This window comes from Alligator sinensis, unplaced genomic scaffold (genome assembly GCF_000455745.1).
Source record: "Alligator sinensis unplaced genomic scaffold, ASM45574v1 scaffold221_1, whole genome shotgun sequence".
NCBI classification, from domain to species: domain Eukaryota; kingdom Metazoa; phylum Chordata; order Crocodylia; family Alligatoridae; genus Alligator; species Alligator sinensis.
The window spans coordinates 501,088-516,013 of record NW_005841948.1 but is presented as its reverse complement, the minus strand read 5'-3'; the positions used below and the strand labels follow the sequence as shown (position 1 = coordinate 516,013).

Sequence of the window (14,926 nt, the reverse complement as noted above, 5' to 3'; positions counted from 1 at the left end):
CGAAAAAGCCCTGCTGAAGCGTGCAGTCTATACAGACGCTGGGCAAGTTAGGTCACACTAATGTGATGACACTTCCAGTAAACAACTGTTTTTTGGTTTTTTTCCTAAATCTGTCAGCAGCCACATAATTTGGTTTAAAAATGGCAGAGCCCAGCCTATGATTTGCTCCACTTTCCCCCAGCAAATATGTGTTCTGTTCACTACCGACCTAAAGTATGTTGCTTATAGAAAACTGTGTCACTTAGATGGATTCTACCTCGGGCTTTTTGAATGTCTGTACCTAGACCATGCAACTCAAATGGAGTAATAAGTTTAACAGTGGCCCATTTTATTTCCTGTTATAATCAACAGAATGACCTACAGGACTGAACAGAATGCAGTTCTCTTATTCTTTCAGTCAGAAAGAGGACTCTCTAAAATAAAGGTAAACCCCTTGCAAACAGCCCTATGCATCACTTAAGTGACACTGAAGCCAAGGTTTAGGGCTTAAATGATCAATAAAACTGGGCTAAGGAAGGAAAAGTTATGAATTCCTTATGCCAGTAGGATGGTATTTTTTCCCTTCCGTGTGGTTAAACTATTGTATCATATTAGGGAAGAAAACTCTGTCCAACATCAGCAATAAAAATTATGCAAGTTCACAAGACTAATGAGAAATTAATAAAATCCAAACGAAATTAATTAGAGTAAATCAATCACATTCAAAATTGAAGCAGATCATCTGGTATAAATCAACAGAGCTTCATTGAGGTATTTAATGGTGCCATGAAAGAAGCTCCATTTCACGAGTTTTAGTGGAGTGATTCTGACTAACCCAGCTGAGGATCTGATACACAATTTCTACCCAACTAGGACTGTATACAAAGTCTCTGGAAACCTAAATATGTTGAAGTATCTGGTACTCACCAAAATACAAAGGGAGAGAATGCTGTAATTATTTTAGGACTATTTTCTACTGGCAATGACCTGGTTAACTTGCACTCACCCTGTTTGATTCCCATGTGTGCTCTCTTTGAAGCAACAGAGTTTAGCATTTTGCATATTTCCCCCAAATGTTCCTAAATGTGAAGCCAAGCAACATGGAAGGGCCTGCAGAGTCTTTTCATGAGCTAGGCTCTCCCTGAAACAGCCTACTACAGGTGTACCTCTTTTTATTCTCTATGCCTTCCTTCCTGATACACAATACAATTGAGACATCAAAATCACAAGGGCTTTCATGCAAAATTATCCAAGAGCAATAAGCTTTGCTGCAAATCTCCAAAGCTCAAGAAAATGCAAATATAAATAATCACAACTATTTAATTCCATACCATCTTTGGCAACTATTTGTCAGTTTTTCATCACCTGCTATCACAGCGAAGTTTAAAAATGCTAATAACCATTTCTGTTTTCATTATTCATCAACTTTATAGATAACATTCCTGAAACCAATTTCTAGGCTTGAAAAACAGAACAACAATAATAAATATTCGTAACTATTCTGTATTTTACATAACTGAATTGCTGTTAAGTACATTCAGGCCCTCAAGGTCAGTAACTGAAGAACTTTTCAGAAGCCAAGATTACAAACTTATTATTTTGTTCTTTACACTCCAGCTATTCCATAACTTTCAAATTGTTCTTGCAGCTAACTTGACTGTCAGAGTTAATACAACAACTAGAGGGTAGAGGAGAATCAAAATACTCACTAAATGATTGGAGGTTCAAAGGCTTCCTTATTTTATCTCCTCATTGTGTCAGTCTCACTCCTGTTTAGGGACCAAGCAGGTGTTTATAGCTAAATTTATTTCTGCTTAGTGTCTGTACGGAGGGAAATGCATGTTGATGAAGTCAAGTGTGACTTTTGAAAGAGAAAAAAAAATAATTTCTTCTACAATTTAAACCAAACAAACTAAAAATGTAGCCAAGGTTATGGAAATAATGGCTTTAACTGTACCTCATTAAAAACAGTTGGTTTTGACCCTGCTTTTCTAGTGTTCTTTTATTAACTTAAATGAGATACTGATGTGTAGCTGATGATTGGAGCCACTGAACTCCATTGTAAGCCCATGCTTCAGATTCCATGAACTAAAATACCAAAAATATTCTCCTGGATTTTCTTCTGCAAATAAGATTTGCTAATAAAAAACCCTCCTGTGCACTGCATCATATGAGGTCAAACATTATTTGGATGAAATGTGAACACTGCTTTGCTCAAAACTTATGGCTTACCTTTGGAGTTTATTACACCAGCTGCAGTTGAAGCCGATCTGGGCAGTGACACATGGGCCACAGCTGTTAAATTGGAGACAGGCTGGGAGATAGATAAATAAATAAAAATCAATACACACATTAATCTTATAAACAATTCTTACTACATTTACAAAGCAAAAATAAATCCTTTCCAAAAGCATATTTAAGGCCCAGAGCTTATCAGCGTGACCCATTAAAGACAGACTACCAACTCACACTATACAAATACAAGCACAGAAAATACATTTGACCTTTAGGATTTAATTTGTATTGCATTTGTAAATTTAATCCCATTTCCACAAACCTCTTTTCAGTATAGTTACAAAATTTTTATCATACTGTTATGTATTAAGGCTTTCCTTAAATCTTTTCCTTTTCTGGTCTAACATTCCTGGTAGACTCACATTTAGATAATATGTAGATAGTAAGACTGACAGGAAAGCATACAAGTAGTGTAATTGGATTAAAGAAAGGATGCAAGCCATTTCAATTTCTCACAGTACTAGAGCTCACAATTTAAATTCTAAGATTTCTGAACAATGTTGTTTAGCACTGGACAAAGAAGGCTGATGAATTGCAAGATGTTTTTCTAGATGTTCCTTTGAGATGGGATGTGCTACATATACAAGTTTCTGTGTTTGACGCTCGAGCATGAAAATTACTTTTTTTTCCATGAACAAAACTTACAGGAGACATGATGATTTTAGGAAACAATGTTATACAGCTATCATTCATGACCTACTGAAAATTGTAGGACCCTGACCTGCAAACTCATTTGAGATACAAGAGATCATGTGGTCTCCAATTCATCTGTAAGGAAGTTTTCCAAACTGAGATTATAGGGAAATATTTAAGAATGTTACATTTTTCAAACCTGGCATCTGTTTATATTTAATTTTACTTACTGGGTAGAGGTATCATCTCAACAGCTGATAGATTAGTAATCTTTGACATCTGTAGCTCAACCCTGTGGTACTCATAAATCGTTCTTCTACGGACATCTGCCGGGGAGGAAAAAACAAACCTGCATTTTCACTTATTATTTTGTAAAATGTACTCCGTGAGAAAACAACATGCTTAATAATTGATTACTGTAAATAAATGTGTGTGTGTATTAACACACACAATTTTTTCCCAGAATGAAAATTTATCTTAAAAAATGCTGCAGAAAAGGAGAGATTCATTTGAAAAACCATTAGAGCTGCCAGCTCAGGAGTTTTTCACTAATAAAGACTTTGAAAATGCTGACTGAGTTCTCACATATCTCATTAACTTGTTTAAGCAGAATTTCTATAGCTTATGTGCAAAGATATTTACAGTGTAATTCAGGTATTTCTCAAGCTTAATGGTTTATAGAACTCCCTGGAACCTCATTTGTTGCCAAAACAGGCATGTGTATTAGGAATGGTTTCATCAAACAAAAATGGTTTCATCACTTGATTTATGTTGTTAGCTGGGGGCTAGCTCACATATTAATACTGAGGTATTTGTACTGCATTAAAAGATATATTTTTTTAATATCAGAAAAAAATAAAAATGTAAAGGGGGCCAAGTCAAATAGTTTTCCAAAAGCAGCTGATTGTATAATTTTTATACAGGCTGGTTCTACATAAGCTTTTCAAGGTAGAAAATTCACTGTAAAGCCATACATGTTCTGTTTCGACAGACTGAAAACACTAGATGATGGTAACCCCAAAGCAGAAGTGAAACATGAAAAATATCATTAATTGTTGATTTCCTATTGAATAGCCTATTATTTATTCTGGTCAAACTTAATATTCTAGATATTAAGTGCATGACTTCAAGACACAGTGGCAGGCCAGAACATTTCATAGATGTCATAGATTTCATAGACATTAGGGCTGGAAGGGACCTCGGAAGATCATTGAGTCCAGCCCCCTGCCCAAAGGGCAGGAAGTCAGCTGGGTTCGTAGGATCCCAGCAAGATAAGCATCCAGTTTGCTCTTGAAGGTGTTCAATGTAGGCGCTTGAACCACCTCCGGTGGCAGGCTGTTTCAGACCTTGGGGGCTCGGACAGTAAAGAAATTCTTCCTTATGTCCAGCCTGAAACAGTCTTGTAGTAGTTTATGACCATTCGACCTAGTCGTCATCCCTTGGGGCACTCTGGTGAACAAACGTTCCCCCAGATACTGGTGGTCACCCTTGATAAACTTATAGATGGCCATCAGATCACCCCTGAGCCTGCGCTTTTCCAGGCTAAAGAGCCCCAGGGTTCTCAGCCTGTCATCGTAGGGTCTGCTTCCCTGACCTCTGATCATGCGCGTGGCTCTTCTCTGGACTCTCTCAGGCTTCTCCACATCCTTTTTGAATTGTGGAGCCCAAAACTGGACGCAGTACTCCAGCTACGGCCTCACTAAGGCCAAGTACAAGGGGAGAATGACGTCCCGGGATTTGCTTGAGAAGCATCTATGGATGCAAGCCAGTGTTTTGGTCGCTTTACTAGCCGCAGCATCGTACTGCAGGCTCATGTTCATCTTGTGGTCAATGATGACCCCCAAGTCTCTTTCTTCCACAGCGCTAGCGAACATAGCAGTGCCGAGCCTATAAGGATGCTGCAGGTTTTTTTTCCCAAGGTGGAGAACCTTGCATTTTTCGGCGTTGAACACCATCAGATTCTCATCCGCCCACTTGCTGAGCCTGTCCAGGTCAGCCTGGATCACCCGCCTGTCTTCTGGTGTGGATGGTTTTCCCCAAAGTTTGGGGAAAAGTTTCTAATTTGCCAATTAGAAGTTTCAAGTATACTCCTGGTCTGAAATAATAACGGCTGTTTCCAAGTGCCTTGAAGTCAAGGTGATTTCCTTTTCAGAAAGCTGATCAAATTTCCACTGAAATCCATGCAAGCACCTTTCTTGACTTCCAAGGATCAAGCCAGAAGAGAAATGAGTGATTGCAAAGGATGAAAGATTCTCTCAGTCTATTTGATTTTCTGAGGTGATGAAAAAGGAGGAAAAGGAATATGGATAGTTACAAACTTAAGCAGGTTCCTCCACAGTTTGTGTTACTCATTATGCATTGTCTGATGGGACATCTCTCTTACTGAGCTGAAGGACATGTTTTTATTGCCAATACTTAAAGGGAATCTAGGGAATATTGCTGGATTCCCTAGCTGCTGCACAGTTATACAGCAGGTTTTTTTCATCACTTCTGCACTTTGTTTTAGATGCAGAGAAAAAAATTACATTAAAAGAAACAAGGACAGGCTAACAGAACTGGACTATTTAGTCTGGAGAAGAGAAGGCTGAGGTGGGATTTAATAGCAGCCTTCAACTACCTGAAGGGTGATTACAGAGAAGATGAAACTAGACTAGTCTCAGTGGTGACAGACGACAGAGCAAGGGACAATGGTCTCAAGCAAGGGAACTTTAGTTTATATTAGGAAAAGCTCTATCACAATGATTAGTAAAGAAAGCACTGCTACAGGTTACCCAGAGAATTTGTGGAATCTCCATCCTTGGAGACATACATACAACTCCTTGGTTAGGATGAGATAGTTGAGGCTAGTTCTGCTTTGAGCAGGGGGTTGCAATAGATGACCTCCTGAGGTCCCTTCCAACCCTAATTTTCTATGATTCTGTGATTCTAAATAAATTTAATTTATCAACAAATACTAATTTCTACATGATGTACCTGAGCGTACTAGAAGAGACACCTGGTTTTTATTCTGGAGAGCCCATATTGGCCTGGATAGAAGAAATCTGCTGGGATATGGGGTATGGCTAGCCTTTGAAAGGACAAGTGCATGTGCTACTATCAGCATCAAGTGCAGGCGGTGAACAGCAATCTGTTGATGCCTGCTGAAAGCAGCAAAGCAAGCTCCAAGATGGGGATGTATAGAGAGATCATGTGATATTCTGCCCTTTACTGACAAGACTCCTTGTGAAATGACTGCACCACACACCTCCTCTGTTCTCCCTCACTGCAGAAACTTTTAAGCACACATAGGCAGCAGACAATGCTACTTTTATTTAACTCCCTGTTAGCTTTAAAAATGCTAATTCACTCAATTAGTTGTTTAGTTGAGACCGACTTCTACTATAATTTTATCTTTCATGCACTAATGACTTTTAAATTGGTACGTTTATATATTCTAATGTAGTACACATTATATATATTCTAATATGTAAATTATATATTATAGTTGTATATTACTGCAGAGTCATTTTGATTGGAGATAAGGCAGATCTTGGTTAAGCAAGACATCTACCCTGAAAAATGTGATACCTGTCCAGACTTCCAAATGCACTGGACTAGAATACCTGCCAAGATGAAGCTAATTTGGGCAGGGGTTGAGTAGATCTCCTGACAACAGTGGAAGATTTATTCTCCCAGAGTTATTAGTTCAACAGAAGCACCTGCCAAATCAAAGTAATCAGGAAATGTGCTGGAAATGAACTCTTGCCAAAGCTGGAGGGTTTAATTTCTTTCCAAAGAAATCTTGATCCTTCTGTCCAAAAATATGCAAAGGAATACATAAATACAAATGATGGCATTGGCACTTTATATGAACCCTGCTTCAATCTCTCATTACTAAAGGTTAACAGTTCAGATTCATTCACCATAATTCTAATAATTCCAAGTCCACACTGTTAAATGCCCAGAGGGACTTATAAAACATTAGCATTCACAGTTTTCCAAAGTTCCAATGAAACAGATTTGGCCACATGTAGATAATTATTAAAAATTACTAATATTATATTTGATAATGATATGCTAGTTGATTTCTAATCAGGGTAAGAGGACATTCCATTTAGGAGTAATTTTGCAGACAGAGCAAGGTTTGACATTTCCTTTTACAGGTGCAATTTGTACCCACAAAATGTAATGTTCTATGGCAGTGCTTAGTACAAGAAATCCTAGCTTTCGAGTACTTGTGTGCATTAAATATTCTCCAACCATTTGGGTTGGTCTAATAAAAGATATCAAATTCACCCAAGGAACCTTGTTTGCCTGTATGCATTAGATAAATTCTAAATGTAGTATTTCCATGAACATGTTTATTGAAACATTTTACTTTTCTTTTCATCTTTGTCACCTGTTCTAATATCAAGTTGAAAAAACCCCCAAATTTATCATTCTTCAATAACAGTTCCTACTTCATTTCACTGGTTTCATTACAACATGGTCCAAATGGTTATTTGATTTATAATGGTTATTCTCAAAAATATCAATGCATTGTCTTTGAATAAAAAACTACAGATACATTCCCAGCTTAAAGAGCAGAAGAGAAAATTAACCTCTTGAGGTAACTATATTTCTCAGCATTGTTGCCAGCCTCTAGAAAGATAACATGTGGTGTCATAAGGCCAATTGAAATAGTCGTTTCAAGGGATTAAGCAGCATATCTGTAAATTATAGATGTTCAAGATACTAGATAGCACATTTTCTCCAAAGTATTATCACAGTGGTTTCAAATGAAATAATGACATGTTAACATTACATGAATGAAAACTGCCAGAATTTACTAAATTACCTAAAGAATATAAGGAGTTCAAAAGACACTGCAGTAATAACAGAGCAGCAGAAGCATCTACAAAATATCTAAAAGGTCAGTAACTGATACTAAACTGTTTTTAATGTACATGTCTGACAGATGTAAAATCTGATTGCATTTCTTCTCTTATATAAATTACCTTTTTTGCATAGGATTTCCAAACTAGAATGCACCATTTAGTAAATGATATTTCCTGTCACGCATGCTTAGACATGGATAAAACACTCATTTACATTTTCTGGATTTATCTTCATGAAATAAAAAGGTTTCCTCAACTGAGGATTCCTAGAGAATCAGATCAGCAAGAATCACTAGCTGGGAAATAAGGGAAAAAAACACCCTTAGCTAGTCACATGGGCATTTATACACATACATTTTCATGCTTGGATGCGCTGGAGATCTGGCACACTGGAGCAGATGCGATTAATCAAGTCTGCTCCGCATGTGAGCTGACACGCACCATGCTGCATCACTTGTAGTTGTATAAGCGGTGAAATCCACGTCAGTTTGAAGAAAATGGTGGCAATGAGCTTTTGAACTAAAACACTTGCTATGTGTTTTAATTCAAAAGTGAACCGCTGTCATTTTCTGCACACTGATGTGCATTTCGCTGCTTATACAACTGCAAGCGACACAGCACCAGATGCTTTTCAAAGTGCCCGACACTGCGGTGCGTGCATGTGTAAAAATGCCTATTTCATCTGTTTTCAACTGTAATGGGGAAAAAACAATAGCCTGTTTACAAACAGCAAAATCATGTACACGTTATGTGAATGACAGGTCAATTTAAAATTATGTTATGCATTGCCAAGAGTTTGTGAATTAGATAAATGATAAAGATGACAATGGGAAACTTCAATTAAATCCAGCAATTAGTTTTCCATCACTAGCATCTTACTCTGTAGAACTGGTAGATCGATCAAAGTTTCACTTTAAGTGACAAAGTACAATCTCCAAGTATAGCTTTAGGATCAGTGATACTTTTAACTTCCATGGTGGACAGCCATCTACTACAGAATGTGAAGGAGTCAGAATTTCAAACTCATCTTTGTCCCCAGTACTTGGATAGTGCTTTGTGGCTTGAAAGTGCTGTTATCTACTAACATTAACAAACAGAAGGGAAATGTATACTATAACCCAGAAGACAAGCTTGTGAACAAAAATCTATAACTTTACTGGATTCCAAGAACCACTGACTTAACACAGATAATGGTGTCACGGTTCATTATAATTTGACTTCTCCTTTGCCTAGCCTCATTTAGCTCCACAGGTGATAATGGCTCTCTCCATTTTGAACCTAATTACATAATTAGGTTTACTTATTTCAACTGCTGTTTACTTGGTCTGTAACTACTTTTGATAACCATAGGTTTACTACCCACTTCCCTCTTTAATGTGATCACTTTAATTTGCATAATAGGGTTAAACAAAAGTACTTCTTCTAACTGGTGTTTAGTTTAAGCTGTATCTGCTTCTTTCCCAGACCTGAAGAATGGCATTTTGTGTGTAAAAGCTTGTCTTAAAGCTTCCTCAATTACAAAGTTAGTTCAGAAAAAGATATTACCAAACAAATCTTGCTTGTCATAGATTCCCTGGTCCATCATGGTTACAACCCTCCTACAATAATACTAAATCCACAGGGTACTGATAGTAGTACAGTTAGTGCTGCTCTGTACAACCTACTACCATTTCAGAGACTATTTCCACCTTGGTCTACTATACACACAAGTGAAAATCTATAACTAAGAACAGAACCCCCATTTGTTTTGTCTAAAACTTATTTTTTATCACTCTGAAAATTACTCAACACTGCAAAGTCATAAATCACTGAAAGAATTTGCATCTCACTTAAAAATTACACAATGATCAAAGATAAGAGTATCAGTTGAGAACATGCAGATCAAGCACTAAACTCATATATTGTTGAACCAACAAATTAAACTCTAAATAATGGTTTTATGAGTAATGTAGAAAAAATGTCCAACAACAGAGCATGCTGTGTTGTCATAGATTCAGAGATTGTAGAGTCAGAAGGGACTCAATGGATCATCGTGTCTGACCCCCTGCCCCTGGCAGGAAAGAGGACCAAGGTCAGATGACCTCAGCCAGGTGACTATCAAGCCTCCTCTTGAAGACCTCCAAGTTAGGTGACAGCACCACCTCTCTTGGAAGCCCGTTCCAGACTCTGGCCCCCCTTACTGTAAAACAATTCTTCCTAATGTCTAACCTAAATCTACTCTCCACTAGTTTGCACCCATTATTCCTAGTCACTCCCTGGGGTGTTCTGGTAAACAGTGCATCCCCAATTCCCTGCTGTCTTCCCTGAAAAACTTATAGGCAGCTACAAGGTCAGCCCTCAGCCATCTTTTGTAAAGGCTGAGGAGATCCAGATCTCTCAACCTCCCCTCGTAGGGTCTGTCATGCAGACTACTAATCATGTGAGTGGCCCTCCTCTGGACCCTCTCCAGATTCTTCATGTTCCTCTTGAAGTGTGGCACCCAAAACTGGACACACAGTTGAACTGACCAGGAAAATATTTACTAGACAGTATTCTCTACTTCCTTGTAGCTTTACTTATATTTGTAAGCCCAGCTCAGCTATACTTAGCTAGAGGTTGGGCACAGGAAACAAAGATATTTTGTACTACCAGTAGACCATATTGGTAATCTGGGAACTGGCTGGGGCCAGTAAAGCCCCTGGAAAAAGTTTGAGCTGCTTTAGAGTGTGTTAGTGCTGAGAATTTGACCCTTTGTATAATCATGTGGGTGTAAATGGCATTAAAACTTGCAAAAGCAGTAGGAAATTAGTTCCTTTTCACCAAGGCTGCTGTGTTTTAGCTCGATGAACATGAAAACACAAACAGCAGACATGCTTGCTGGAGACTTCAGGAATGTCATTCTTTCAAGGCTCTCACTGTTGTAAACAAACTAGAACAAAATCTTCAGTAGTTTTAGCATCCAGAAGTATCCCTTAATTATAGGTGCTTGAATTACATTATATATTGAGTGTCACTAATTGCAGTGAAACTGGAATGTTACTAATAAATAACTGAGCTGCAATTTTGATTTGCACACAGAGTAATTAGTGTTATTAAACCTTAGGTTGCCAAAGTCTACAGTTCCTAAAATAGCTGTACCTGCTATAAGAAGAGTCTAGTCTGAAAATACTATGATAGTTCATCACTGGGAGTTGCAATAGGAAGGCTAGGAATCCAGCAGTATGTTGTGTGAAAAATCAACATTTAACATCATTTTACCACTGAAATTTGTTCTCTTAGGCCCCTGGCAAACTTTGCATTTGTTACATGTTATGTGAGAGAAGTACTGCACAACAAATTGTTAACGTTCCAGAACATACTTTAAAATTATTGCAAGGTACTTCCACACCACAATGAAGTTGCTGTTTCAACGAGCAACTATTATACAGCTGATCTACCACTTTCACCAGCAACAACCTGGTTTAATGTATGGACCATTCGTTGCATCATACTCGCATATAATGCATGAAAAAAGCGATGTCTGCCAGGGGACCTATGGAATACTGCCTGTAAGCAGGGTTGAGATTTGCTAAGTTTTCTATTGCTGAACATGACATTTTTCATTTTAATCATGAGCAAATTAATATAGCTAAAAGAAGAATAGGAAAGTACTGGGGGGAAAAAAGAGAAAGGAGAAGTTAGAGGGGATTTAGGAGCAGAGTGTTGGAGCTTGAGAGTCAGAAGAATGGAGGAGGTAAAGTTTGAAGAACTGAGGAAGGTTTAGGAATGGAGAGGAAGGGCTGGTTTTATGAAGAAGAGAAAAATAAGGACCTTTGAAAAGTCAGTGGCAGTAAAGAGCAGTGAGCTAATAATTAGCATAGTGACGATGATAAAGGAAAAAAGGATAGAAAACTTGCTGAAGTTGGTAAGTAACTTTGTTATAGTAAATAATAATGTTCTTAGGTTTAATTATTGTCAAAGTGCTTCCAGACTACGCACATATGCATATAGAGTTATGCTTGAATTGCAAGCATGTGTCTGGTAGAATGCAGCAGCTGTACTGCACAGCATCTGGCAGGGTACTAAGGGTTTATTTTTAATATTAAACCAATAATAATGGAACAATATAAACACCTCGCAAAAAAAAGTAGTTAAACAAAAAGCCCACCTACCCAAATCACACACCTTCCTATTTACTCTTCCTCCCAATAGTAATGGGGAAAATCCTAAGACAGTTCTAATAGATACATTCTTCTGTAGGAAGAGAGCAAAGTGGTACTACTTTGTGGAAAAGAGTAAGAAATGCATATTAATAACAATATATTGCCTGCAAAAGTCATAGGCACATTCAAAGTGTTGGCATTATTGGAATTGCTTTCCAAGCTTGACCTATGAATAAATGTATCAATTTTTAATGTTTTGTTTTATAAATGTAGCACCCCTCCCCTCACGCACTTTGGATTGTATACTGTGTTTTGTACATGTGTTTTGATATGGGCCCCTGTTGTTCTGCCATGTGCTCAGCACATGGCAAGCTAGAGCCTGTATCTGGGGAAAATATGTTAAACCCTCTGGCCTCATTAGCCAAAGGAAGCAGGGGATTATTCAGGCAAATTGGTGGGGAGAAAGACTAAAATGTGGCCCTCCTTGATTGGACAAGGCTTGAGTGAGGTCACACCAGGTATATAAGAACAACTCCCTAAGGTTCTGGGGCTCTTCTTCATTGGCCTGCTGAGAGCTGCACAGCTATATTGTGAGCCAGAAAGCCCCTCCCTATGGGGGAGGGGTCTCGCCCTCGTCTCCGATCTCCCCCCTCCCCTTCATTAGAGAGGCAAGCAAACACTATTTGAAGGAAAATCTTCAGGTAGAGGGAAAGAAAGTGTGTTTTGGAGTTTAAGAGTCCTAATTCCTCCTCCCCATCCCCCGCCCTTTTTTAAAGTGGGGTTAACATCATGGGCGTGTTAATCACTGAAGCAACTGCCCAGGAATGGGTCCTGGCAGTTACTGGCTACAGGCGTCTGGCCCCCTCTGTTTTGTAATTGTATTGTCTGAGCATGGGGTATTGCTGAGACCGGTTGTCTGGGCCGCACCCATAGGCCTGAGTGTGTTTTCCCTGTGCTGTCTCTGCAGATATGGCGTTTCAGGCCTGGCCGACTTTTGCTGTCCAGTTCAGGCCCAGTGATGTAGGCCTGACCTCTTCTTCAAAGTTTTCTTTTTGTAGTTTTTGCCCAGCAGAGCTGGGATTGGGACTAGGACTAGGAGTGCATCATATGGATGAAAGCCTCAAGGCCAACACATGAAAGCGGGGATCACCCTACAGGGTGGCAGGAAGCAATGAGGGTCCCCTTGCAACACAGGACCCACGCTCTGTAGCAGCTTCCCACAGCCCAGCGAATGCAAGGAGCAGCTCAAAGGACTCTCCAGTGAAGCCCCCTCTCTGGCCCATTGCTGAAGGGCAGGTACAAGGGTACAAACCCCTGGAACTGCCTTTTGGGTGAGCCCCAAGTCCCAGAATGCCTGGGCATGGGTGAAGCCTCCCCAAAACAGTGCAATCTATGAACTATGCCTTGTAGTTGGCAGTGTTTTAAATTGTATTTAGTGCTTTCTTTGTTTTCTTTGCCTTTGTTTTCAGTAATATATTTATCCTCTGTGTTCACACTGCTTGCGAGGAGGGCATTTTGTTTATGTGGGACACCCTAGTTATTTATTTAATGTTTCTCAGGTTGTCTGGGTGGGGACTTGAGCCAAGGTAAAATAAATTTAGAACCCAAAATTGAACCCGGCCCTTGTTGCTGCTAACCGGTTCTTGGCAGAAGGGTTACATAAGAAAAAACAAGTGAATTAAAGCTAAGCAATTCAACTGCCTGTTTCCCCTGTTGAATTTTCTATGTCAATGAGGCCTAAAATATATAAAATATATAAATAACTGTGTATGGCTTTAACCCATATTTAACAGGCAAACTAAAACATATGAATGATATACCCTTTAGATAATGACTGACCTCAATTCTGTCTTAGAATGCCTGAGGTTATCTCTCAAACACTAAGAATTCTCTATGGAGAAAAAATGTTATTTGGGTTTACTTCCAGTTCTTATAAACAATCCCTATTTTATATTGATTGAATACATTTTTAGTGAAATAACCAACCATAACAAAAATGAAATTTCTCCAAATCAGATTGTCAGAGGCATGTTTTATTAATTTCTTCTTTATCAAAATTAATTAAACAGTTTATGCCTGGCTTTGTAATTAAATTATTTTGTAAAGTATTTACAAAATTCAGCTGTTTTCCCCTGTTAACCAGTGGTTAAAGGATCCAAGAACTAGTTCTAAGTTGACTTTGGTAAAAAGGAGGGCCCTATGCTTGAGCCAGATTTTCAGAAGTGCTGAGTACGCACAATTCTAATTAAAGTGAATGGGAGCTTCAGCTATTCAGAACTTCTGAAAAAACATGCCTTTAAGGTCATGTTCACTATCTGGGCAATTGTAGAGGCAAATGAAAGACAACTACTTTACCATCTGGCCCCTCTGGAATCCTGCATTGCATACTTTAGCCAATGAACATACAGCTATAAACATTTTTAAAAGATATTGTCGCACTGTTACAATATTTTCTTCAATGCCTGATGAAGGGTGTTTGTGCCCGAAAGCTTGCAATTAAAGAATTTTTTTTGCAAAAATCTTGGTCTAATAAAAAATATCATCTCTACTATGAGTCCTGACTGCTTTTTCCTCTAGACCAATACAGCTACAACCTGGAAACCTGACACATGGAAGATATTAAATTTTAGCCAATTTTTAAAATGAAATCTTCATACTTTCCCAAGCAGGAAGCAACTGTGACCACCTGAAACCTGAGACGCTGCTCCTGCCTTGTTTCAAAGTAATCTGCATCATCACAGAACCTCACAAGAGGTGAGAGACTCCATAACAGCCACGAACTGACTACCCAGAGGAGTTTTCCTCTGTTGACTTCTCTGAGAAATCTTATGAAATATGAACTTTCATTTCTACCCAGGAGAACTGTTATAATCTTTTTTTTCAATGGCTGATGAAGGGTGTTTGTGCCCAAAAGCTTTCAATTAAAGAATTTTTCCCAAATATCTTGTTAGTCTAATAAAAGATATCATCTCTACTGTGAGTCTTGATTGCTAGTCTCACTAAGACTCTGAAAATACTTTTGATTTTCATTTTATTTCAAGG

At 38.5% G+C, this 14,926-nt stretch overlaps 1 protein-coding gene across 2 annotated transcripts in view; it reads right to left on the bottom strand.

Annotated features, from left to right (window-relative positions):
- Nucleotides 1-14,926, bottom strand: part of PLXDC2 (plexin domain containing 2) — a 424,228-nt gene that overhangs the window by 95,984 nt on the left and 313,318 nt on the right. For both annotated transcript variants that reach the window (XM_025199724.1, XM_025199723.1), the window contains exons 8-9: nucleotides 3,138-3,233; nucleotides 2,212-2,293 (exon numbers count right to left, since the gene is read on the bottom strand). In XM_025199724.1, the coding sequence (XP_025055509.1) occupies nucleotides 2,212-2,293; nucleotides 3,138-3,233 (178 nt within the window). The remainder of the gene's footprint in view (nucleotides 1-2,211; nucleotides 2,294-3,137; nucleotides 3,234-14,926) is intronic.